The 25,520-nt window shown below is 33.0% G+C and overlaps 1 protein-coding gene across 2 annotated transcripts; it reads left to right on the top strand.

Annotated features, from left to right (window-relative positions):
* Positions 1-1,694: 1,694 nt before the first annotated feature.
* On the top strand, positions 1,695-7,266 carry LOC106383387. 2 transcript variants are annotated; one of them, XM_048768710.1, is made up of 4 exons: positions 1,695-3,746; positions 4,617-4,816; positions 5,168-6,089; positions 6,213-7,266. In XM_048768710.1, the coding sequence occupies exons 2-4, from the start codon at positions 4,686-4,688 to the stop codon at positions 7,212-7,214; spliced, it is 2,055 nt and encodes a 684-aa protein (XP_048624667.1). In that variant the 5' UTR covers positions 1,695-3,746; positions 4,617-4,685; the 3' UTR covers positions 7,215-7,266. The 2 variants fall into 2 exon arrangements, with proteins under 2 accessions (XP_048624667.1, XP_048624668.1); XM_048768711.1 differs by having other exon boundaries at positions 3,714-4,816.
* Positions 7,267-25,520: the final 18,254 nt, after the last annotated feature.

Raw genomic sequence — 25,520 nt, 5'->3', positions numbered from 1 at the left:
AATTAACCTTTTTCATCTTTTTTGTTCAAAAGTATTCTAACTGCGGTCACATGATTTGGTTATGACTTGAGCGCCAGCCAATCTGTAGGACAACACCTGTATGTCATTTTGAAAATATCATATGACCATTTGTTTGTACTACATGTGATGCTCCCATTCGGTATACTTAATTTCGGCTATCCTCTACGGTCACGGCTCCATATCATTTCTCGGCGATTATCACGGAAAGCTTAGTATTAAAGTCATGTGGAGTGGAGCCATCATCTGTTGATAATCAACGATTATTTGTTCATAATACGTTAGTCCCTATAGAACTTCCTCTAGTCTGATAAAACTTTTTCAAAAACTTTGTCCCAAAAGTGATATGTTAGTCAATCCATATCCTAGTCATCATCTCATTTGCTATCTAGTATAGTGGAGTGATCGTCTATAAACGCATTTGTAATTCCTTCAAAGTCGTAACTATGGATTTTTAGCTAATCTTATGGACACCACCTCTATGTCATCATGAACATCGTTTGTTCTACATGTCATGTTCCCACTTTGGTATACCTTGGACTATGCGCTCTGGCCAAGGTAATAGCTCCCATATCATTTCGTAGCGATATCACGGAAAAGCATATAGTTTAAAGGTCATGTGGAGCCATCACCTAATGATGCATGTTCTTGAATAATCTTTTGTCCCTAAAAAGCTAACTTCTCCTAATCTGATAAACCTTTCCAAAGACTTCATCCCAAAACTGATTTTACTCAAACCTTTTCCTCCTAGTCATAAATCTCAATCGTAGTCTAAAAACATTTGTATTCCCTTCAAACTTCATAAGTTGGATTTTCAGCGTTTATAATTTGAAATACATAATCTTCTCAATTAAAATAAAAGTACAATTTTTATCTACCATAACAAGTCATATTAGGTCAATTTCATTAATTACATTTGTTTGATTATTTACATTAATTTTGTAAATATATAACATTTAAAAAAAATTAATAATCATAAAAATATTAATAATAAATCAATTTTAACTCTAAATTTAAATTTTACTTTTATTTATAACAGAATCTGTTGAGAAAAAGCTAACAAAATCTTACTAAAATTTTTAAATATTTTTTTAATTAGTATATAATATTAGTAAAAATTAATGTTAAATAAATTTTTATTATAAAACAAAATATAAGATGCTATTTTTATAAATTTTATAATTATAGTCTATATTATATTAAAATAGAAGTAATATATGAATTAAATATGAAAATTATATTAAATTGGTAAATTAAGATATTAAAAAAAATACTTTCATTAAATTAAATAAATATATCATTCACCGTTTAAAAGGATTCAATTCGTAAATTATGTAAAAACATTATACAAAAAGTAAAATTATTAACATATGTTAAACTTTTATATCTACAAATTTATATTATCTATTTATTTATTTTGAAAAACACAACAATATGTTATCTAAAAATTATTATATAAAAAAATATAATAGTATATAAATAACCTTTAGTTTAAGTGTTATTTACAAAATATGCTATTTTGAAACTTTGAACTAATTCATTAAAGATACTAATGAAAAATTAATTTTAACTATAAATTAAATGTTAACTTTTAATTATAACAAAATATGTTGAAAATATAAAAAATCTTACCAAATATTTCAAATTTATTTGATAAATAATGCAATTTATTTGGAAAATCAAAAATCAAAAATTGTTTAGTAACAAAAAAATCAAAAGTCATATAATTTTCCAAGCTCAAAATAGTTGTGTAACTTCCCAAATTTCTCTTGACCAAATATTTTTTTTTGAAAATAAATATTTCAATCTCAAATAATAATATTCCAAATCTTTTAAAAGATAATATCATAGATGGTAAATTTTTTTTTTTTGAAATATGCAACACGAGAAAATATGTTGTAAAATTCAAAGTGGTATATTTTTTTTGAAAATTTAAGTTAATATCAAAAAATTAAAAAAATTAATATTATAACATCAAAAAATCATATATCGATATATATTAATAACGTCGAACAAGAAATATAACCAATAAAATTATAGAATTATACAATATATAACACAAAAATGTAATTATATATTTAAAATATTGGCGATAATATCAAAATATGAAAGTCTAGTTTCTGTTAAAACAATAAGATAGACGAATTATTACTAGTGTTTAATAATATAAATTAGAATTTGAAAGGTATTTATATTTTTGTATTAACACAATGACAGAAAAAAACACGTAATAAAATCACAGTAAAATAGATAAGCATTAAAAATGGTTACAAAATCCAAAACAGTTTAGGAATTCACACAGCTCATCCACAGAAAGGCGAAACTGTGAAAGGTACCGCGACGAGGAAAAAAAAGAAAAAGAAAATTGTTTTCGCTTTTAACATTTTTAGTTTACCTTATTGTATTAAATAATTTGTTTATTTATTAACACCATGATTAACCCCAGTCTTTTAACTGGGATTCTTAGCTTCAGAAGAAAAGAGATGGGCAAAAAATCCGAACCGAACCGATCGAACCGAACCGACCGAACCGATCGAACCGAACCGACCGAACCGATCGAACCGAACCGACCGAACCGAAACCGATTCGAACCAAACCAAAGTCCATTTCAAATCATTCGGTTGAAGATTTTCCCAATCCGAACGGTTCAGTTCAGTTCGGTTTAAACCGAACCGAACCGATAAACCGAAGTGTTTTTATAGTTATTTAAATTAAAAATATTAGTAATATCAAGATATTAAAATCCTAAGATTAAGCCCACGTAATTTCCTTTTGCACGAAAGAAATCCTAATATAATTTGATTTCCATGACATTTCGTCTAACTTTTGTAATATTCGTCATTAAGCCCACATAATTTCCATGTTAATTTTTTTTCCAATAGCGTATACTTTTAAACCCTAAAATTAAAACCTAAACCAAGTCTAATTAAAAACAAAAGTTTTCCGCAACGTCTCTTTTCTGCGTCTCCTACTCTCCTTCCTGCCTATTTTTCCTTTTGGTGGTGTCAATTCTAATAACTTCAGGTGAGATTTTTAATATCAAGTTAAGAATTTGTTACATATATTTATACAACTGAAAAGTGAAAACATCAAACTATTCTTTTAGCTTATGTATTACATATATTTATTATGACCAACGCGATTATTTCATGACAACCATACATTTATGTATTAAAACATGATTTCTTGTACAATAAATAAATTAAGAGAAATTCTATTAAACTGAACCGAACCGAAATACAAATCGAATCGTATACAAACCAAACCGAATATAAACCAAACCGAATATAACCGAACCGAAATCGATCCAAACCAAACTAACTATGGTTTACTTCAGCTGGAAAAATTCTAAAACCGAATTAACCAAACCGAACCGAACTCGAACTGAACCGATAAAATAACTGAAGTGTCCACCCCTATAAGAAACGGTTCTAAGCTTTTCTTAGATTTTAACTAAGAAAAGCTAAGAACTGTCTCTTAAATAAGAGATATAAGAGCCGTCTCTTAACCGAAAAGTGTTAAAAAAGAATAAAAAATAATAAAAAATGTCAAATCATGAGTTAAAAACTCCAGCTAAGATACGATGATTAATCATGAGTTAGGGAACCTGATACCACTTTGATGTGTGAGTGCGTGGTTCTTGTTCATTTTCTCTCTCTATATCTCTCTCTCAGAAAATCTTTTCTTCTGCCAAGAAACCCATTTCTGAAATAATCAATCCTCCAAAGGTTTGTGTGTATTTTAGTGTTTTTTTTTGTATTTTTGATCTCTTAACAACTCTCTTCTTCTTTTACTTATGTTTTTGTATTGTATCACCAATTTACAATCTCTTGTTCGTACTTTACTTTAAATCTTTGTTAATATTTTCCAAAGATCCAAGCTTATATTCTTCGAAACAGGTATGCATGTGTATACACATAAATCTCTGTAAGTTTTGATATTGTATGATCCAGAGTTCCAGAACTAGCTTCTGTTCATGGCATTATAAAAAGGTTCTTGGTTTTGTTTTGTTTCTTCCCAGAGTTATTGTTAAATTTCATGGTTTTGTAGTTTTTCTTCTTCTAAATATTTCAACCACTAGTAAACATTCATCTCTGAAACTGATTGGTTTGGTTATTTTCTTTTCATGTCTTCATGTTTTTTTTTAATCTTCTATTAATAGTTTCTGGAAAATTCTCAATAATCTTTGGTCTATTTAAGAATACTAGATGCTTGTTTAAAATCTTCTTTTTGGTTATCTAAAAATCTTGATCTATCAGTCTCTTGTTTTGATGTATTGAGTTTCACGTCATTCGTCTCATAAAATAATACACTCCAATCAGATTGGAAACTGGAAAACTTTAATAAAGAGTATCAGTGTTATAACTGTTCCTATTTGTGATTTCCTTCACCAATCTGACTCTCATACTTCAAAATCTCACCAAATAATCCTAATATTATTTTATTTTTTCTCTCCTTCACATGAAATAACAATAACAATATTTGTTTTTCTAGAAAGATCTTCAAGTTTCTGGGTTTTACATTACACTTTACTCTAATGGGGGTTTTGTTTAAATTCAAAAAATATTTGTAAAAGCATTCCTTTGAAACTCTTATAGGTACATATGTCTTTCACAAATTTGACATTACAAAGATCTGGTGAATAGTAACGGTGGAAGAATCATCAAATGTTCTTATCATCATCAGCATCCACTGGTGAAAGCACTCCAAAAAATCCATCAACTTCTTCTAGTTTCTTACATCTGACCAACTCTAGTGATGAGTTAGGTCAGTCACATCATTCCAGCGTCTCTATCAGGTAATCTTTAAAAGATTTTTCCTTTTTTTCCTCTCTCTCCAGATTGTTTTGTGAAGAAGTCAACAGTTACTTTCTTCACCATTGTTTTTGTTCAAAGTCTTTTTATCTTTCTTGATGAATCTGTTTCATAATTGATTAGTAGATCTTTTCTTCCCATCCATTCAATTTTTCTTAATGGTTCAGATTCCAAACAATTTTTTTTTTTATAATTTACCTTTTGGGAACCTGTGGAGCTTAAATGGTATGGTATATTGAGTGTGTTGACTATTTCTTTATTTTTTCATATATTTTCTTCTTTGATACGTTGGTCCATACCATGTCAGTTTTTTTTTTGTGTGATGGGTTTTGTAGAGATTATGCAAGTAATTACCGGACCGAGAACATTCAGAAAAGCTGGCCTTTTTCCTCAACAAGTTTTCAACTTTGTTTGAAACATGGCTTAACTGATCTATTGCCACCAATGCAGCCTCTTAACTCTGTGGTAAGCCATCCTCCTGAAGCTTCTTCATCGCACATAGCTCTTGTTGAAGCAATAAGCTGCAAGAGAAAGTTTGAAAAACTTGGCTCCAATCATGCATTAGAAGCGACTAAGCAAGGTTTAGAGAATGGTTCTTTGGCGAGTGGTCCAAAATCCAAAATACAAGTAGCTAACATCAACAAGAGCCCCATCAGAAAATGTGGGTCAATAGTGAAACCTGGAGCTTGTGTGGATAGTGAATCAAAAGAAGACCAGGGTTGTCTCTTTGAGTCTACTATGGCTTTGCGAACTTGTCCTATCTGCAAAACCTTCTCGTCTGTTTCTAACACCACTTTGAATGCGCATATCGACAAGTGTGTGTCTGTTGACTCTGGACAACAGCCAAATAGTAAGCCACGGAGGAAAGTGAAAAGGATGGTTGATATATACGCTACTGCAAAAAGATGCACATTAGAAGATATTGATCAAAGAAACGGAACAAAGTGGGCTGTGGTTTCGAGCTACTCATCAAACCAGGTCGTCTCTGATAATAATAAGCCTCAAGTGTGCAACAAAAGGAAGAAGCGGAGTGTGTTGCATGCTAAAGTTGATGAAGATGCTGCTACCATTGGACCTGTCTACATTGATGCTAAGGGCCAAAAACTGCGGATCATATCTGAGTTTAACGAGAAAGCTTCTGAAGAAGATGTCAGTGAGAAGGAATCTTCTAAAGAAGGTAAAGGGAATCACAGAGGCTTTAGGGAAAGACTTTTGGGAAAGAAGTATCACAAGCATTGTAAAGGCCATGCTTCAGAGGTATGCATGCATATTCTTATTCGACCTCTCATAGTTTCTTACTGTTGGGTAGTATATGCATTTGCATGATCCCATTCTTGAAGTAAGAATAGATATAGTTTAACAAAGTCACTTGTCTTACAGATCTTGGAGTGTAGAAGAGGTTATTCTGAAGAATGTAGAGTCATGGACAGTTCAGGTCCAACTCGGCGTAGGAACGTTTGGGATCAGCCATCCGAGAATGGACATTCATTGTCAGCAGATCCTCCTGTGTCAAGGGGTCCAAGTCATGCGAATTTTGATTTAACCAAGACAGTTTCTTCTCCTTTAAACAGTCACAACTCATGGAGAAGTTGTGGGGAGAGCCAAGTCTCTGGAAAGATCACCAAAAGGGAGAGATGTTCAATGCCTGTGGATAAGGTGAAGTTGAAGAAAGCTCAGTCAGAGAATGAAGAGGAAGGTGAAGATTCAGGGAGATGGGAGTCTGAAATGACTCAAGAACGTGTACTGACAGATTATAGTGATTCTGATGATAATAAAGAAACAGACACTTCAACTAGTGGCGGTGAAGACGATGATTATGAAAGCTGGGAAGAGACTGGTAATAATAACAAAGGAGATGATAATATGTTGGACAAAACCAATGATGCAGATGCTGAGTTTGAAAGCATGATTTACGAGAGAACTGGTTGTGGTGATACTGCAGAACAAGGAGGAAGCACATTCATGGAGGTTGATCCCATTCCTATTCCAGGACCTCCAGGCTCATTTCTACAAAGTCCTTGGGATATGGAAACTGATGTATCTGAACATCGTGGAAACTTCTCAGTTAAATCTTTATCTGAATCAACATTTGGACAAGCAGCACCACACATGATCCAACAAGATTTGGGTCTCTTGAGTAAGTCTTTTACTGCGGCTCCTTCCAGTTCAACCTCGGTATTGCGGCTAATGGGAAAGGATTTGATGGTTATCAACCAAAGAGAAGACACCTCACGTGGATATTCATGTCCAAAATTAACTTCTCAGTTTCAAGATCTCGCTAAGACACAACATGTGCCTCCCCCTGCTCATCTTCTTCCTCGTTCTTATGGTGGAAACGGTTTGTATCACAACACCAGCACAAACTTTTACAACATTCCGTGACAATTCAAATCAAGAACTCTAAATTCTATAAGAAATTTAACCAACTTAGTAATTTTCTATGCTGGTTTTAAGAAGTTTTATCCTCAACCATTCAACATCATAAAGGTTTCATGATTATCTAATAAAGTGGTTGAGAAAAATCTCAAGTGGCTGCTTTGAAGAATGGTGATGTAAACTCTCTTGGAATCTACCTAGAAGTAGGACCTACATTCATTAGGATATTGAGAACTCCACTAAGGTGAAGGATCCCACTTTTGTTCCAAGGCCAACATTATCGGCGTCCCAGCAGGCCGTTCTTAGGCGAAACGGGCCGAAAAATAAATCAAAAATAAGAGAATAGAAGAGAGACGTGGGTTAATTAAGAAGTGTCCAACCTCGTCCTTAAGGAGCACGTGGCACGGTTTGATTGGAAAACCGAAAGGGGTAAACACGAAGGTCGGTTTTGAATAATCTTGGTCTCGACTCCTTTCTCTCTATTTCGACGGCGATTTTCGACGCGACGACACTGATCAGTCGTTTAATCAAAGACTTCTCCGCCAAATCGAATATAGACGAGGTATGTGCTCTTCTCTGTCCTCTGTTTCAACCAACACAAGATGCAACAGGACAGTCTAGTCTATCACCCCTCCAAAAATGTACTGCAGCAATTCGTCAACTGGCTTATGGTGGTGGGTCTGATACAGTTGACGAATATGTACGACTTGGTGAAACAACAGCTCGAAAATGTTTGCACCATTTTACCGCTGGAATAATCCACTTGTTTGACGACGAATACTTAAGACGTCCCACACCGGAAGATCTGCAAAGACTACTCCAAATTGGAGAACAAGGGGAATTTCCGGGAATGATTGGGAGCATCGACTGTATGCATTGAGAGTGGAAAAATTGCCCTACCGCTTGGAAATGAATGTATTCACGAGGAACCGGAAAACCAACAATTGTGTTGGAGGCGGTAGCTTCATCTGATCTCTGGATATGGCACGCGTTTTTTGGAGCTCCAGGTACTATGAACGATCTTAATATTCTTGATCGATCACCTGTTTTTGATGAAATTATTAACGAAAACGCTCAGGAAGTCAATTTCTATGTTAACGGAAGGGAGTACCATTTGGCTTACTATCTTGCCGATGGTATTTATCCGAAATGGACAACTTTTATTCAATCTATCCGATTCCCACAAGGTCCAAAAAATTGTTTATTTGCTAAAAACCAAGAAGCCGTCCGAAAAGATGTTGAGCGTGCCTTCGGAGTCCTGCAAGCTAAATTCGCCGTTGTTAGAAATCCATCTAATTTATGGGATAAAAAAAAAGAAATATTATGAGAGCATGTATCATACTCCATAATATGATTGTCGAAGATGAACGAGATTCATACACTCAGCATAACGCTTCAGAATTTTAACAGGGAGGAGATGGGGATCCTACATTTGTAGTCAGAAGGACTACAAATCTCGGTAATACAATGGTTCGTCGAGCAGAAGTTCGGGATAGACAAGACCATCAACAATTAAAAGAAGATTTGGTTGAAAATATATGGACTAAATTTGGACATCTCCCAAATAACTATATATAAAAATTATTTTATGTATTAAATATTTTTACATATTATGAAATAATAAATATATATTAAATAATTAAAAGTCAGTAACTATTAAATATATAATTAAATTGGTGCGAACATATAAATCAATTTTATTAATCCAATTTTTTTTTTTTATATTTGATAGGATATGTTATTAAATTTAAATGATACTAATATAGATAATATATTTTAGTATATTTTTAATATTAATGTATATTAAATGATGATTTCTACTCATATAGTTTTTTTGATCATTTGTATCTTTTATAGAAAAAAAATAAATTACTCATAACAAAATTTTCATTGTGGGACTAATAGTTTTAGTAATTTATAATTTAAAAAAAAAAAATAGTTGTCAATGATTGTTCAAAACTTTTATCAAAAAAATTGTTCAAAGTAAATTTTGAAACTAAAATATTGTATTTTATATGGTTTATAGTTTAATTTAAAACGATATATACATTAATCTTAATAATTAATTAAATTAGTTTTTTTACTTATATAATTTTTGTAATCATTTGTATTTTGTCATAAAAAAAATTTTAAACCATGGATCATAAAATTTGAATGTGAGACTTTTAACAGTTTTAATAATTTATAGCCGTTTGTAAAAATTCAAAATATAACATATACATAAAAATCTAAATTTTTATTATATGGTTATTGTGGTTGTTTAATTTATTTAATAGTTTAAAATTAAACAAATATGATAGAAGATACACTATTTTTTATCAAATCTTTATTATTCAAAATCATTAATTGTCATATATACCTTAGCCACATTAGGCATTACCTTAAATTTTATTTAAGGTAATGATAAAGTATATTAATGATGAATTTATTGTTAGTTTAATAAAAAACTTATTATATAATTAGATGGACCAACATATTTCTCTAATGATTCTAAGAATCATTATAGTGATGACATGTGGCTACAAAAAGAAGTTGTAATGCTTCTCAAATAATGTATAAGGGATATTTAAGTTTCTATGAATTCAATAAAATGTGTGTTTACTTTTTTTTATCATTTTTGTAATTTTTTTTTTTACCTTTGTAATTTTCTCATGTTTTCCAGTTTAATGTTATATGTTTTATTTTAAATTTATCTTTTATATGTCATTACTAATTAAAATAAATAATTAATTTGCTAAGATACACTAAAAAATCTTACCAATAATCTTATTATTTTGGATTGTCCCTAACTTTTGTCCTTAACATCAAAATAAGATTAAACTAATCTAAGGACCTAAAAATTAGGGACACCAATAATGTTGTCCTAACTGGTTTCATAGGGGTGAAATATAAATGTGAAAAGTTATTATCATGTTTTTTTTTTTGAGAAAAAATAATTATCATGTTATGAAAACGAATTTTAAAAATATTTTATTTTTAATATCATGATTCTTCTTTATATATAGGATAGATATATTTCTGGTTGAGATCATGTGAGGTAGTCAAGATCATAGTCACCGTCATGACATTCATTGTGTATACGCAATTCATTTGCTTTTGTCTCACTAATTCCTTATTTTAGAGTGAAAACATATCACCTTTATTATACACCGTCATATATAATATAAACTTCTGTTGAGTACTTGAGTGTAAACAATGTCAAAAAACAGGTAGAAAAAGTTTTATATATAACAACCAAAAAGAGAGTTGCATTTTGGCGATGATGAGTTGTTTTCTTGTTGCAATTAGCTTTAAATAAAATAGGAAGAATATATATATGTAAAATGAAGAAGAATGAATATATATATATATATATGTAAAATGAAGAAGAATGAATATATATATATATATATATGTGTGTGTGTGTACATGTAGTATTGAAATGAGTACAACCACAACGGCTATATATACTGCATGCGCATTTTCATAATCATTTGCTCATTATCGTATGCTCTTCTTTTGTTTGCATCTTAGCTGATGCACATGAATGTATGTACACATTCACGAATATACATAATACATTGTTTTTCTTTGAGGTATAGTACATACAAACTCTAAAGAAAATGGTAGGGAGTAATTAAGTAATTAATATGAATAAAATGTTGTAACAAATTCAAATCCGGTGTACCACTAGACTAGCAATACAGACATGTTATTTGCATTATATGTTTATATTATTTGTTAAAAGAGTTTATATAGTTTAAAAAAAGAAGTAATTAATTAATATGAATTAAACTTAACGTGGCTTGGATGTAATGGAGTGAATAAACGAAGATTTGCTAACTCCGAAGGCCCAGTCCTGACCTGCGCACAAACAAATACTTTTAAAGTTTTTTTTTTGAGGAAATTGTTTTTATTTTGCTTAAAACGTTAAGAACATGTGAAATAAACACAAATTTCTAATCTCGTGCAAAGCCTCCAGCGATGCAGCATATTAAATCGTGATGTATTACCGACGTAGCATCATTTGGTTAATCATTTGATTACTTGTTATGGTGTTGCTTTTTCTTTCCTTTGTAGAGATCATGAAAACTTTTTTGAATATCGACGGCGATGCAGGTTCTTTCTCAACCTGCTTTTTATAAGTTCGGGGCTTAATCAATGGCGGACCTAGTACCTAATTTTAGGTGGGTCAAACCATGAAAAAAAAATATAAAAGTGTCGATAGTAAGCTTTGAACCTGGGTTTAGGGGGTTACCAGCAGAACTAGATGAATTCCATTGTTCATTGATACAAAACACATATTTATTCAGCTCTAAGGGGTGTCATGTGACACCCCATCTCTTAACGTGGGTCCGCCACTGGGCTTAATAGCGGAGAGTGGTATCAACAATGAAAAGAAAGAGGAGGCAAAGTACTCCTCCTCATTTAACTGAATCAGCCGGTGATCAGTGGCAGACTCAAAAATGTATTAAGTCTGGATCAAAAAGTCAAAGGTGTCATCAATGAATTAGAAATTTAGAATTAAGGTAGTGAATGGTGACAATATAAAAGCGGATTTCAAAGTGCTTATCGTCAAACCCGCTTTTGAGCACCAATCAACAATCTTTGTTAAAAATGTGCGGTTTTAAACGACATAAAAACGCGAATGCTCAAACTATCATTGGAATATTTGACACCTGTCCAAAACCGCACTTGACTTAAAAGCCATGTAATAACCAGCGTATTTCAAATAAGCACTCTAGATAACTAATGTCTTCTTCTTTTTTTTATAATTTAGATAACTTTTGTCTTTTACATATTAATTTGTTACTTTTATTTTAAAATAAACTAATAAATTAACAACCACCCCATATTTAAACTAATTCTAAAGAGTTTTAAAGTTAACACGTTGTATCTCATTTGTAATTATAACTTTAACTACAATCATCCAAATATATATTTTCTGTTTACTAATTTGATAACTATACAGATAATTTATTTATTTAATATATGACTATTGATTATTCAAACAGTGTTTATATAGTTTTCATATTACTTTTAGTGATTCAAATATTTTAATTTGAATTTTATTAATTGATATAATTATATAACCAAAATTCTATTTATTAATTAATTTTTAATTAACATATTTAATTAAAATTTGTTTAAGTTTGTTCTATATCATATTTATAATTAATTTTGATATTTTATCCGCAAATGAAAAACAAAACCAAACAAAAATAAGTATCAAGCCAAAAAATCGTAAGAAATATAAGATAGCATAACCAGTGGTGGTAGTCCAGTGGCTAGAGTTGGGTTCGCAGGTCAACCCGCACCCCCCCCCCCCGCCCCGCCAACCCGCGGATCGAGAATTTTTTTCACTCAAAACTTCGACCCGCAAAGAAAGATTCACATACCCGCACCGGCCCCGCCCAAGTTTACGCGTAATATAAATTTTAATAAAATAATTATTTTAATTATATTTTAATTACATAATACTTATTTTCTAATAAAATAATTAAATTATATATTATTTTCTGAATTTATAGTATTTTATATATTTTTACGAAAATATATATTATTTTTTGAATTTTTTTTATTTTTTTATTTTTTTGCGGGTTAGCGGGTACCCGCGATTCAAGATCGACCGACCCGCACCCGTCCCGCGTAGAATCGACTCGACCCGCACCCGCATGTTGAATTTTTCGAAATGGCCGACCCGCACCCGCTCCGCAGCGGGTCAAATGGAGCGGGACCCGCGGGTAAAAACTAAAATTTCCAGCTCTACCAGTGGCGCTTGAGGAAAATAAAAATCCAATACGGTAAAACCATGATTTGATTCCCGCTGGCCATCCAGGTTGCCTTAAATGGTAAGAATACGTTGATGTTGTGGGCTTCGTGGGATTAGTCGGTTGACCTCGGTCGTCGGATCCCCACGGTTTAAAATATATATATATATATTAGCACTAAAACATATTTTATTTCAAAAATTCTCCACAAAAGAAAAATTTTAAATTTGTTTCTAGAAAAAATACAATATTTTAAAAACTATAAATTTATTAGATATTTTTTTTAAGAAAAATTATTCTAAATATATAATAAATAACTTTATACCAATAATATATGTTGTATTTAATAGAATTGCATCATTAACAGTAAACAAAATATTTTTTTTTATTTTTTATTGAACATTTTTTTACCTTATATTTTTTCTTAAAATATTTGACATTATCACAAAACAAACAAATTTTATTTTTAATTATATTAGTGTATTATTTTACATTACTTTTTTTTATCAAAATCACACTACATTTTCACCAAAACCTCACTACTTTTTTACCAAAACTGCACTTCTTTTTCTACAAAACTGCATTTATTCCGCAAAACGCAAGAACCACATTTGAACCGTCCCGCGTTTTAATTCTGCACCGCTTATATTACCAATTTCGTGGTCACCATTCCCAAGAGGTTCCAGTGGGGAACTTTTCCAGCAGAGCTATTGATTTTTCAATGTTTTGTGAACAGATTAGTATTCATAAAGGATTTAAGAGGGTATTATATGACACTCCATTGTTTCAAGTGGGTCCGCCTATGCCAGCGATCACGGATATCCGATCTTAGTTATGATAAGCTACTCGACCATATAGCATTCATTAGTCTTGGGTTTGGAGCTCAAAGAGACTCGTCCGTCTATCTTTCGAAAATATAGTGGGGGGGGGTAAATTTCAGTTGTATGGATTTTATTTGAAACATTTTTGAATTTCGCTAGTAATGTCCAGTTGAGATGAAAAATGAAATTTTTTTTTTCTCTAAAAAAAACAGAACCTATTTCTTAACCTATGAGTTCTTGTAAAGTTTGACATTCGAGCACACTCTTTTCTTGGTGTAGAATAATGGCCGTGACCAAAAAGTAAATCGATTTATGGCACACACATAAATCTAAAAACTTCAGTTTTATGTGTGTGTTTCTGAGAGAGAGACTGTCACATCACATCAAAAGAGGTATTGTGTCCCACTCAGACCTGAAATACAATACTGGTTGGTCCTAATCTTTAATTGTGTTTATTCATGAAACGCCACTAACTCCAAAATAATTAAAACTTTAAAATAGTATTTCCAACTCAACTCTATTTTTATTATAAAATATAGTTTAGAGTAAAAATATTCTAATGATATTTTTTTATTTTATAATAGAGTAAAAAGTAGGTTTATTCTATGTTAATCACTCTAAAATAGAATATTATTGGAACAATATCTAATTCTATTATAGAATCACTTTATTTTAGAAGAAAAATAGATTAAACCATTGGATATGGTATAACAACATTTGACTTTTAAACGGGTTAATTAATAGTGGGGGTGATGGGCAAGTACTCTAACTTTTATTTTTTGATTTTAGAATAATAGCGGTAGATTTATTTGTTTTAACTATTTTTACCGTAACTTTGTAAATCACTATTTTTTTTGCTTTACAAATAAAGTTCTCTGTAGCTTTGTTTTTAATTTTTTAGAAATATTTTTTTGTAGCTTTAAAAAAAAAAAAAGTATGATTGATTGACATATATGCATTTAAACTAAATTTTGGTTTTCTAAATTATATACTGCCAGCCCGAATATCATGTAAATCTTTTCTTTTTAAAATAACAAAACTTAGTTGAAAGTTTTGTCAACATGTAAAATCATTTCTATTCGACGAAAAACGCATCTGTGACTAATTTGATAAATTTAGGTTTTCTTAAAACCTACGAAGCTATAAAAGCCTATATAAAACGTAAGTAGATGCATAAACTTGGTGATTTATCTTAACAAAACGGTATCACATTGTGTATATCTATATTATTAAAACTAAAATATTTTTTGATACTATTTGAAAACATTGGATATAAGTATAAATGAGAATTGTTTGAAAATATAGATAGCAGTATAAAAAAAATATTATAGTGTATTTTTAGTAATTTCATTAATATAATTACATTAATCGTATTTCCATATTTCACTAAGTTTAACAATTTTAATAATTATGTTACTTTAATAAATATATCACATCATTTGATTATATTACCATAATAATAATAGTACAGAATTTTATTTATTAATTAATCAACATTAATTTTGTGCCAATTATAAAATCAAAAATCTAAAATAACTGGTTTTTTCATAAGCTTAAACATTCGGTTTAGTTTGTTTTATTAAAAAAAATTATTTTAATTTTAGTTACAATTGGTGAAAAATTACGTAGCCAAAAAACATAATTCAAAGACATGTTTTTATGAATAAAATAATAACTTAAATCAAAATAATAAAAATATATTACATTTATTGTCACTTAATTTTTCACTACATATAATTATTTTACTAAAAAAAAAAAAAAATCTTTGTATTTCATTTAATTTAGCCAAACACATAGAAAAAATATTTTTTATTAGTTTATAGAATTAATTAGGCATGAACATTGGCTATCTATTTAGGTACAGATTGTTCTTGTCGGGTATCATTTTTTTTTTTGAAATTAGGCCCGGTTTGAATATTATAAATTTATGTGTGGGTTTTGAGTTAGATCCTTCTGGGTCTGGATGTGTTCGGTTTTGATATATAGAAACCTAAAAATATCTAAATAACAAATGTATCTGAAAAGGTTCAGATATTTGTACCAAAAATAACCATATTACCTGTTTCAGTCCAGATTTTTTGAATACAGTTAGCTATATAACGACTCATCTAAAATATTTCACTAATTATGAAAAGCAAATATCAATGTATAAAAATTTAAGAACCAGTATCCGCGCTGATCAATCTCTAGTATTAAGTTAAATTAGGCGTCTAAAACAATAATGTATATTAGGTTTTTGTCTAACTTCTTTTAAGAGGAGTTGGTCGACGTGAGCAATGAATGAAAAAGATATATTTTGAACAATGTAACAAGAAATTTCTAAGATGAAGTCTTTTTAATAGAACAATATTTAAGTTTCAAAATAAAAATTAAACAATACATTCTAAGAACTAACAAAATAGGCATTGTCTACAGGAGGCTGCAGCACGTAACTCTGTCAAGGGCGACTCTCACTATACTGAGATTTAGTTTTGGAATCTAAAACCATCTTGTATTCTTATGTTATGATAAAGAGTTTTGGACTGACTGGAGCAAAATGATCACTTTCGTAATCGTAATAATGGATGAGTTTTTAATGATATTTTTGCCAAGGAAACACATAAGATAGGCTTATGTAAACCTAAACTTTTCATGTTTACTGATATTTACATTTTTGAAAAAAAAAAATAACGGATGAGTTTAAATATGTAATAGTTAAAAGTTAAAACAGTCATTAGGGAAACTGATACGAAACCATAATATACAAACAAATCCACAAAATGCAAGCTTTTTATCTCCACAAATTATATAACAATCCGGTTGTGATATATGTTTAAAAAAATTAATTTGGATATCCCCTTAAACTCAGTGTTTTTAAAACCGGACCGGAAGCTGAACCGGAAATATTTTGGGTCACGGTTCAATATGGTTCGACCGAATCAAATCTGGTTCAATAATATAGTTTAATATTTTTTAAGTATGTAAATATAAAAGTAATATTAGTAAACATGATGCATAGTTAAAATATAAATCAATTTTGAACATAAAATATTATAAATATAAATTAGTTTCTAGTTTATATTGATGGTTTATAGATTTTTGATAGTTTTAGTGGTTTTTATTGGTTTAATAACTTTGAAATATAATCTGGCTATGTGGTCGGTTCATGGTCGAACCAATTACTAGACCAACCCGGCTATATAACCGGTTCATGGTCGAATCCGGTCCAATCATCGAGTCGGTCCGGTTTTAAAAACACTGCTTAAACTAAAGCTCTCCAACAAACATCACTTAATTATGTAAACCTTGTCCCAGAAATGTCTTACTAAAAAGACCGTAATAGTAGTCTCAATGACCAACAAATTCTGAAGAAACCGTCTAAATAAAAAAGCAAATATTTTACGGATACCGAAAAATATAAGAGACGTTTACACTCAGAGACACTTTGTGTCTTTTGTTTACGCTCAAAGACACATAGTGGATATGACACACATTGTTGGGACATGTGTTTTTGTGGTGGACAAAAAAGCCCTTAACTTGTTAACCAGCGTGAATGGGAAGAGGATGTTTCTTTTAAGGAACCAAACCATATATCCCTTCTGATTGGAATAAATGAAAGAAGCTAAAAAGTAAAAGTAGTTGTAAACTCAGTTTTTTGGATTAAGCATTTGTGGGACAAATGAAATATGGACATATATATTGTGGAAAGAAAAAAAAAAGTGGATTCATGAATTGTGAACACGTAAATTACAAATGAGTTGTAGAAACAAGAATTATGGACAAGCAAACTAAAATCTGCTTAATTATCTTTTTACTTGTTATATGTACATAAATATAGTATAAAAGTTAAGTAAATCTGAAAAGTCATCGAGCACAATCAATAAAAGATTTATGGACAGAAAGAATGTGGACGCAAGAAACGTGGACACTTAACATATACTTATGGATAGATATGTATGGACGTAATGGTTGTGGTTACGGTGAACAGTTGACAGAGAATAAACTATTATTCTCTGTTCTCTGCTAATTTTAGAACAAAGAGACGAAAGTTGAGATATATCCTTTTAAACAGAACAAAGCTAAAATGGTTCGATTTTGAATCAGAAATTGCACCTTGCATGTCAAGTGTTTGTGGACACGAAAAGTTGTGGACGAGTTAGATATGAACATACACATTGTGGATGGTAAAAATATGGACATTGGAAAATGTGAACACATGAATAAGGTTTTGTGGATGAAGATCTTGTGGATGAGGTCTTATGTTCAAGGTTTTGTGGATGAAGATTCGGCAGCCACCTCCACCAACCGCCACCATTGTATCCATACTCACGTCTTCCACCATCGTAACCACAACCACCACCGCCTCCACTGTGGTATCCACCGCTTCTTCCACCACGCCCTCCACCGCCACCGCCATCGTTTCCACGGGACTGAGCTTCGAGAATTTATCTGTTGCAAAAAGCCTTTCGGGGAGACGGAACTCACCTTCCATGACGGGTTTCTCTCAATCAACGGTGGCTGGCGGTGGTTAATGACGAAATCGACTATCGCCGGAGAAGATCTGATTTTTAGAAACTTGATTAGGGTTTGGCGAAGGTTTGAGTTTCTAGATCCACAAAAAGTCGGGGAAAAGAGAAAACTAGGGTTTGTCTCTTGGAATCTACAAAATGAGAAAGAGTAAAGAGATCAACTCTTTCAAAATTCAAATAAAAAATATCTGAAAATATATTATTTGTTTTATTGTTTCTATGTTTGTTCGGTCTCTCTTTAGTTAGTGGTTTACTAGTTATGAAAACCAATTTTTCTGGTTAGACAATTCATGAAACCCACTTTCGATAGAGATGAGGGTTAAGCTTGACATTTCACTAAGAGAAAGTGTCCACTAAAACCAAAGTGCATTAGAGTGTAATTCATAACACGAATTGTGTCTGTGGGCGTAAATATTTCAAAATATAATAGTAACACAAGTTCGTACTGACAACCACAGAGAGAAGAAATATTGACTGTGGAGGAATCAAGGTCGAAAAGACGACAAAGAGGAGAAACTGAGAAAGCTCTCCTCGGTACAACACATGTTCCAAAGTAGAACTTCCACGAACAGGATAAACAGACCGAAGGATTGACACCCACCACTAGCACAACCAAGATCCACCGAGCAAGATAATGCGAGAGTGGACAATACGACAAAACCCAAAAGACAAAATCAATCTTGGGCCGTCGGATCTGAAAAACCAAAACAATACCATACCATTACAAGCCACATGCATCAAGCTCAAACAACTTTAAAGGAAGAGTTTATAAGTCACCATCCATCAATTAACAAGCGGATAGAAAGCCGAAACACTAAAGAAAAAAGCAATCTACCACAGAGAAGCTATTGTTTAATCTGAGAAAAATAATGAAAAAACATAGTAAAACGAAAAACGAAATATAAATAGAGGAGGAACACAACTTCAGTAACCATTAGAACTGGCAAAGAATGCAAACTAAGTCTGATCTAAAGAGAGAAAGAGAAGCTTTATCTATTAAATAGGAGACGTACAAATAGGCATGGGCATTCGGGATTCCAATCGGGTTTCGATTTTGTCAAATCGGATTTCGTTTTTTTTTGGTTTATCAAAATCAGCCTTATTCGGGTTATATGAAAGTCTGGTTCGGGACCAGTTCAGATTCTATCGGGTTCGGATAGGTGTTAGTAAATCTTCAAAGAACCGGTACAACCCGATGTACTTTCGGATTCGGATCTCAATCGGCTCTTCAGTTTAAAAGTACATGATTTATATCTATTTTGTAACCAAAACATAAGTAAAATTGGTTATTCACTTTTAAAATACACTAGAAATTGATCCGCACACCCGCGCGGATATTTGTTTTTACATTTTCATATATTGATATTTGTTTTATATAACTAGTGTGATATCACTCAAATTACCCTAAGGAGTGAATTACTCTCTCAAATAAGAGGTTCGGATGTAGTACTTAGGGATCAAATCCACAGAGACTCTAGGATTACACAATAGATTATGGTCTTGAAATAAATCTAGATTGAATGGTTTATACGTTTTAAAAAACAGTAAATGGATTGGTGAGCAAGTTTATTGCTCGATTGATTGTTTTGAGGTTGTTAACAGTTGGTTGAAGTAGCTAGATTCAGGTATATTCTCAGGTATGATAAGTAAAACTTAATTTGAGAAATTTAGGAGTTTATTAATATTAATTGTTCTTTAATTCAAACTAAGGTACAATCTGTTTGATTATCTAATCTGGATCTCGGATCTCAACTCTCGTATTTTAATCACGGGAAAGTGTCGATCGATATTTTTTTGTGGATATCGATCGATACACCTTTCAAAATATCGATCGACAGGGCTATCACTGCGCTGATCGATACTTCTTCCAGAAAGCTTTACGGACAGGTTGGATTTGTATTCTCTAACTCACTAGACCAACTCTCGTCTGTATCTAGTCAGTTAGATCATTCAAGTTATTTTCAGGTATTGAGTCAAGCAATGACTTGATCCCAATTAATCCTAAGATCTAAGTTTAAAGGGTGATCAATCCTAAACTTAGCTTTAAGAACAACTAAGCGAATGAACTATATTTCTAAACATCCTAACAATTGTTGTGTCAGTATTACATTTATCAACCCATTTGAGAAACCTAAATCTAACAGTAAGGACTACTTAGACATATTCATGAAACACATAGTTATGATAGTCTGAATAATACTTAGATAAAATAAATAGTAAAAGTAACAGAAATAATGAAAGCAAGGGAGTTCAAGATCTTCTCTGTTTTGCAGTAGATGGTCTATCTCTCCAATCCTAAGCTCTCCTCTTTCAATGGTGGCTTCTTGCCTCCTCCAAACTACGTCTAAAAAGGTCTCTAGACTAATATGCCTCTAAAATGATACAAAACCCTAATAAATAGCCTAACAGACGGCCATGGACTAATGATGTAATTATTAAGACTTTTGTGAAACTTGAAATCTTCTGATTTGTCATTAATTCTCGGATGGTGTGGGAACCGAAATTCGCACTGTCGATTTCCGTTTAAATTAGGAAACTAGGAAAATCCTAATTTCCCAGAGGTCCCAGAGATCTGTTAATACCACACGCTAAGCAATCAGAACACGAGATATCAACGACAAAGTACAAAAATCGTAAAAAGAGAGCAAAATAGATCTTATTCTGAATCCGTGTTTGAGTGTTACAACAAGGTATAAGCCTGGGCTCGAGAGCTGTCGGTGAGATTCCTAGTTCTAGCAACCCTAAGACGGCTAAACCTAATTGAGTCGCAGCTCAAAATAACAAAAACGGAAATATGCCTAAATCGCTCTAAGTGCTAAGTTTGCTCCGAAAAAAGTTCCTCTCCATGCCTCTCGCCTAGGACTCCTTATATACTGGCTCCTAGGTCGGCTTACGCTTTTCCTCTTCTGCCCTTAAGCCGTCATAGCATAAAAATGGAGATATTCCATTTTTCCCGATCTTCGTAATTATCTTCAAAATTTTGTATTTATCCGCGGAAACTTGACATTTATCTTTCCTTGCGAACCAAGCGTAAACCATCATGCGGCTTACGGGCTGTTGGTTAAGAAATCTTAAGTTGGGCCTCTAGTCATGTCTTAGGTCCCTTTGGGCCGTCTTCTGACTCGAAGCGTTTATTACGGCTTCTTTCGATAAAGAACGAACTTTCCGCGGTTTTACCGTAAAGTTTGATCGATGACTTAGAATGGCGGGAAACATGAAATGGGTTTGCTACGGTCTTCGGGAGATAGCATCGAAGGGTATACGAGAATGCATGGACTAATGTCGTATCGATGTTTTGGAAGAGCTCGATCGCTACGTAGCGACGGAGTGGAATGGACGCTCGGTCGCTACGTTGCGACCGAGCTTGGCTCGAGCTCGGTCGCTACATAGCGACCGGACAGCGTGCATGTGCGGTAGTTGCGTAATGACCAAGCTTGGTTCGTCCGTGTTCTAGTCGTCATACTCGGACCTATCTGTAGCTGGTCTGGGTATGTTTCCGATGGCTTATGTTTGATCTAAATAGAATTCAAACGAAGCTTTATCTTGGGAACATACGTTGCAACGTTTTCTTGATCGAGCATGATTTGTTGCGGAAAGACATACTTGTATTCTGCTGGGATTTGGACGTTAATTTCGTCGTAACCGTTTTCGACCCCAACAGATGGCTTCATAATCGATCGATACGAGGGATCCAACATCGATCAATATTTGGTGGTAACTGTCGGTCGATACTAAGTTGCCACCGTCGACCATCTCTTGCTTCCAGCGAAGCTCAAAATATCTCCAAATAGCTCCAAAGACATCATTTCCTTGCAAATAGTACATGGACCTGTAAATACTCTAAATAGACTCTATATAGTTGTAAATGTATTTTAAAACATTTATAAACCATGGTCAATAATAGGTAAAATTCATGGTCTATCAACTCCCTCAGACTTACCCTTTTGCTTGTCCTCAAGCAAAACAAACAGGCAGTCTCTCTGAAAGAGGTTTAAAAATAGCAGGGACTCACATGATTTAAAACTTAGAATCATCACCTCTACAATATTGCAATCCACATCTAAGAAATCATAATCACAAAAGCACATTATACCATATCCTAGCTTAGCAACCAAGTTCATCTAGCCAACAACTTAGCAAATCTTGTCTTTCATTCCCCTATACCAACCTCATTTCTTAGCATAAATAAAAGTGAAGGCTTTACCTTGGGAATATCGATCACAGGATGCAAGGGTTCTCAAACAAGTATCTGGACCTGCAGGTAAACATTAGTTCATATCCTCTCTTGGTCAAAATCTGCTTATATGCAAGATCATTGACCAAGATTGGACATGCTTCCATGAATCAAGCCTTAATGGTGGTTGCCACCAAGTCCTGTTCAATTCTTTTTGACCTATATCCTAGGATTATTTGTGAAGTAAGCCTTACTGGTTGTAGCCACCAAGTCATGTTCTAATCCTTTACCTATGAAATTCTTATGAAGCAAGCCTTAATGGTTGTAGCCACCAAGTTCTGTTCGAATTCCTTCCTAATAAATCTCTATATGTATATTATAAATATATATATATATATATATATATATATATATATATTGGTCTATATTTCGAAAATAGAGAGAGAAAGGGTGATAAATCTATATACACAAGGATTTACCTTCCGGACTTGTTTGAAGAATCTGATCTCATGTATTCCAAGCCCCAAAACAAGCAGTTGTGTCAAGTTTAGTGTTGGAGGTCAGCTTTGGTTCCTTCAAAACAATCTCAGCAAGAGTGGATAGTTGACAGGTTGTTCCCCTTTAGTATATTCAGTATTATCTGTAATCAGTAAGTCTAGAATAGTGCTAAAAAGTGGTTAGGTATCTAGCAAAAACTATAAGTTCATAATCCCCTTCTTGACTTAATAATAACTTAATTTTGAAAACATTTTAATAAGACTAATAAATAAATAAATATCAGTAAACCTCCCCCCAGACTTAAATCTCATTGTCCCCAGTGATAATCAGTCTAAGATTGGTTGGTTAGAAAATAATAAATATTGTTTAGATGTTAGACAAGAGAAAAGAATGTGTTACCCTCTGTCTCGAGGATCGATCGATATGTACACCGCATAATTGATCGATATCATTGCATCTATGTCGATCGACGTAACCGTCTCGATATTGATCGACAACGCAGTGACAGAAAACGTCTGTGCTAGCTGCAACGTATACATGTGTCTAACTCATCATAGAATTAGCATCAGTCAGCTAGGTTAGCTCTGTTAGACAATCCAAACACATGCAAGATTAGCAAAATCAATAAACTCAAGTCATAACAAAAAATAATAAGTTTGAAAGTAAATCCTAAGTGTTCGAAAATAAAAGGAAATCATAAGTAGATAGGGATAGAGATATGAGGACTAGTCCTCATCAGTGGTCTCGTCGCTGGAGGTGCCTCTGCGCTGGCGGGATGGTCCTGCTGCTGACGATGAGCTGGCTCACACACTCCTCCTGCTCGAACAGCGACATCTCGATATTCTATTGAATGTCGACTTAAGTGTAGACTTAAGTGAGCCCGTGTCTGTCCATTCGATGTCGATCGATGACGAGCTGTCGTTGTCGATCGACGGAGGCTTTGTTTTCCGATAATTTTGTGTGTTTATTTATTTTTTTTTATATCCTTAAAATTCTAAAAATTCTAAAATTAAAAATAATGGGTTGCCTCCCATTCAGCGCTTATTTTAAGTCCTTAGCTTGACTCGATATTCAAATTTTCTAATTATCGGGAAGGGGGCCTAAGTTTATGGGCTTGATATTTGGCGGTTTAGCCCAATAATGCTTTACTCGTTGGCCATTTACCGTGAATTCGTCTCTTTTATTATTTGTAAGCGTAATGGCTCCATAAGGATTGGCATTCACAACAGTAAAAGGACCAGACCAACGAGATCGGAGTTTTCCGATAAACAGCGTTAGCCGAGAGTTATACAGTAGTACTTGATCATTTGGTTCGAAGTGTCTGGAAATGATCTTTTTATCATGATACGCTTTCGTTTTCTCTTTGTATATATTTGAACTCTCATAGGCTAAATGTCTAATCTCGTCCAGTTCGTTAAGCTGTATGAGCCTTCTTTCGGCAGCTGGCTTGATGTCGAAATTTAATAATTTAATGGCCCAGGCTGCTTTGTGTTCCAGCTCAACTGGTAAGTGACATGATTTTCCATATAGCAGGTGAAATGGGGTCGTTCCTAAAGGGGTTTTGAAGGCAGTCCGGTAGACCTAGAGTGCATTGTCCAATTTTCTAGAACAATCTTTTCTAGATGTGCCCACGGTCTTTTCTAAGATTTTTTTGATCTGTCGATTTAAGACTTCTACCTGCCCACTCGTCTGCAGGTGGTAGGGTGTAGCAACTCTATGGTGTACTCCGTTCTTACGGAGTAGTCCTTCAAAAACTTTGTTGATGAAATGGGAACCACCGTCACTTATGACTATTCGGGGTGTTCCGAATCTCGGGAAGATAATGCTTTTGAAAAGCTTAATGACTACAGATGTGTCATTTGTTGGGGAAGCTACCGCTTCGACCCACTTTGACACATAGTAAACAACGACTAGGATGTATTTATTTCCGTACGAAGAAGGGAAAGGTCCCATGAAATCTATTCCCCAACAGTCAAAGACTTTTACCTCTTGAATAGATTTCTGTTCCATTTCCTGTCTTTTAATGATTTTTCCCCTTCGTTGGCATCTGTCGCATTGTGCTATGAATGCATGAGCATCGCGGAACATGGTTGGCCACCAGAATCCTGCTTGAAGAATTTTTGATACTGTTTTAAAGGTTGCAAAATGCCTAGCATAATCGGATCCATGGTATTGGAATAAAATATCGTGTATTTCAGTATCGGCAACGCAGCGTCAATACATCCCGTCAGAGCAGTGTTTGTAGAGATATGGTTCGTCCCAGTGATATCTCCTAACTTCTCTTAAAATTTTCTTTCTTGTGTACCCTCTCAACTCTTCGGGTTCAATGTCGGCAGCTAAATAGTTTACTATATCAGCGTACCAAGGTCTGTCCTTTGAACCTTGTCCGACTATAAGCACTCCTTGATGCAGACTTTCATCCACGGTGGAATCACGGTCAGGGTACAGCTTGTTGTGCGCTACGTTAACTTTTATATCAAAGGTGAGGATTTTAGGATTAGTATCTTCGCTCAGAATATTTGAAGTGTCGATCGACATATTGTCGTCATCGTCGATCGACC

The sequence above is a fragment of the Brassica napus genome, chromosome C9 (assembly GCF_020379485.1).
Source record: "Brassica napus cultivar Da-Ae chromosome C9, Da-Ae, whole genome shotgun sequence".
Taxonomy (NCBI): domain Eukaryota; kingdom Viridiplantae; phylum Streptophyta; class Magnoliopsida; order Brassicales; family Brassicaceae; genus Brassica; species Brassica napus.
Note: the sequence above shows the minus strand (reverse complement) of the source record. Positions and strands in the feature narration are given on the sequence as shown.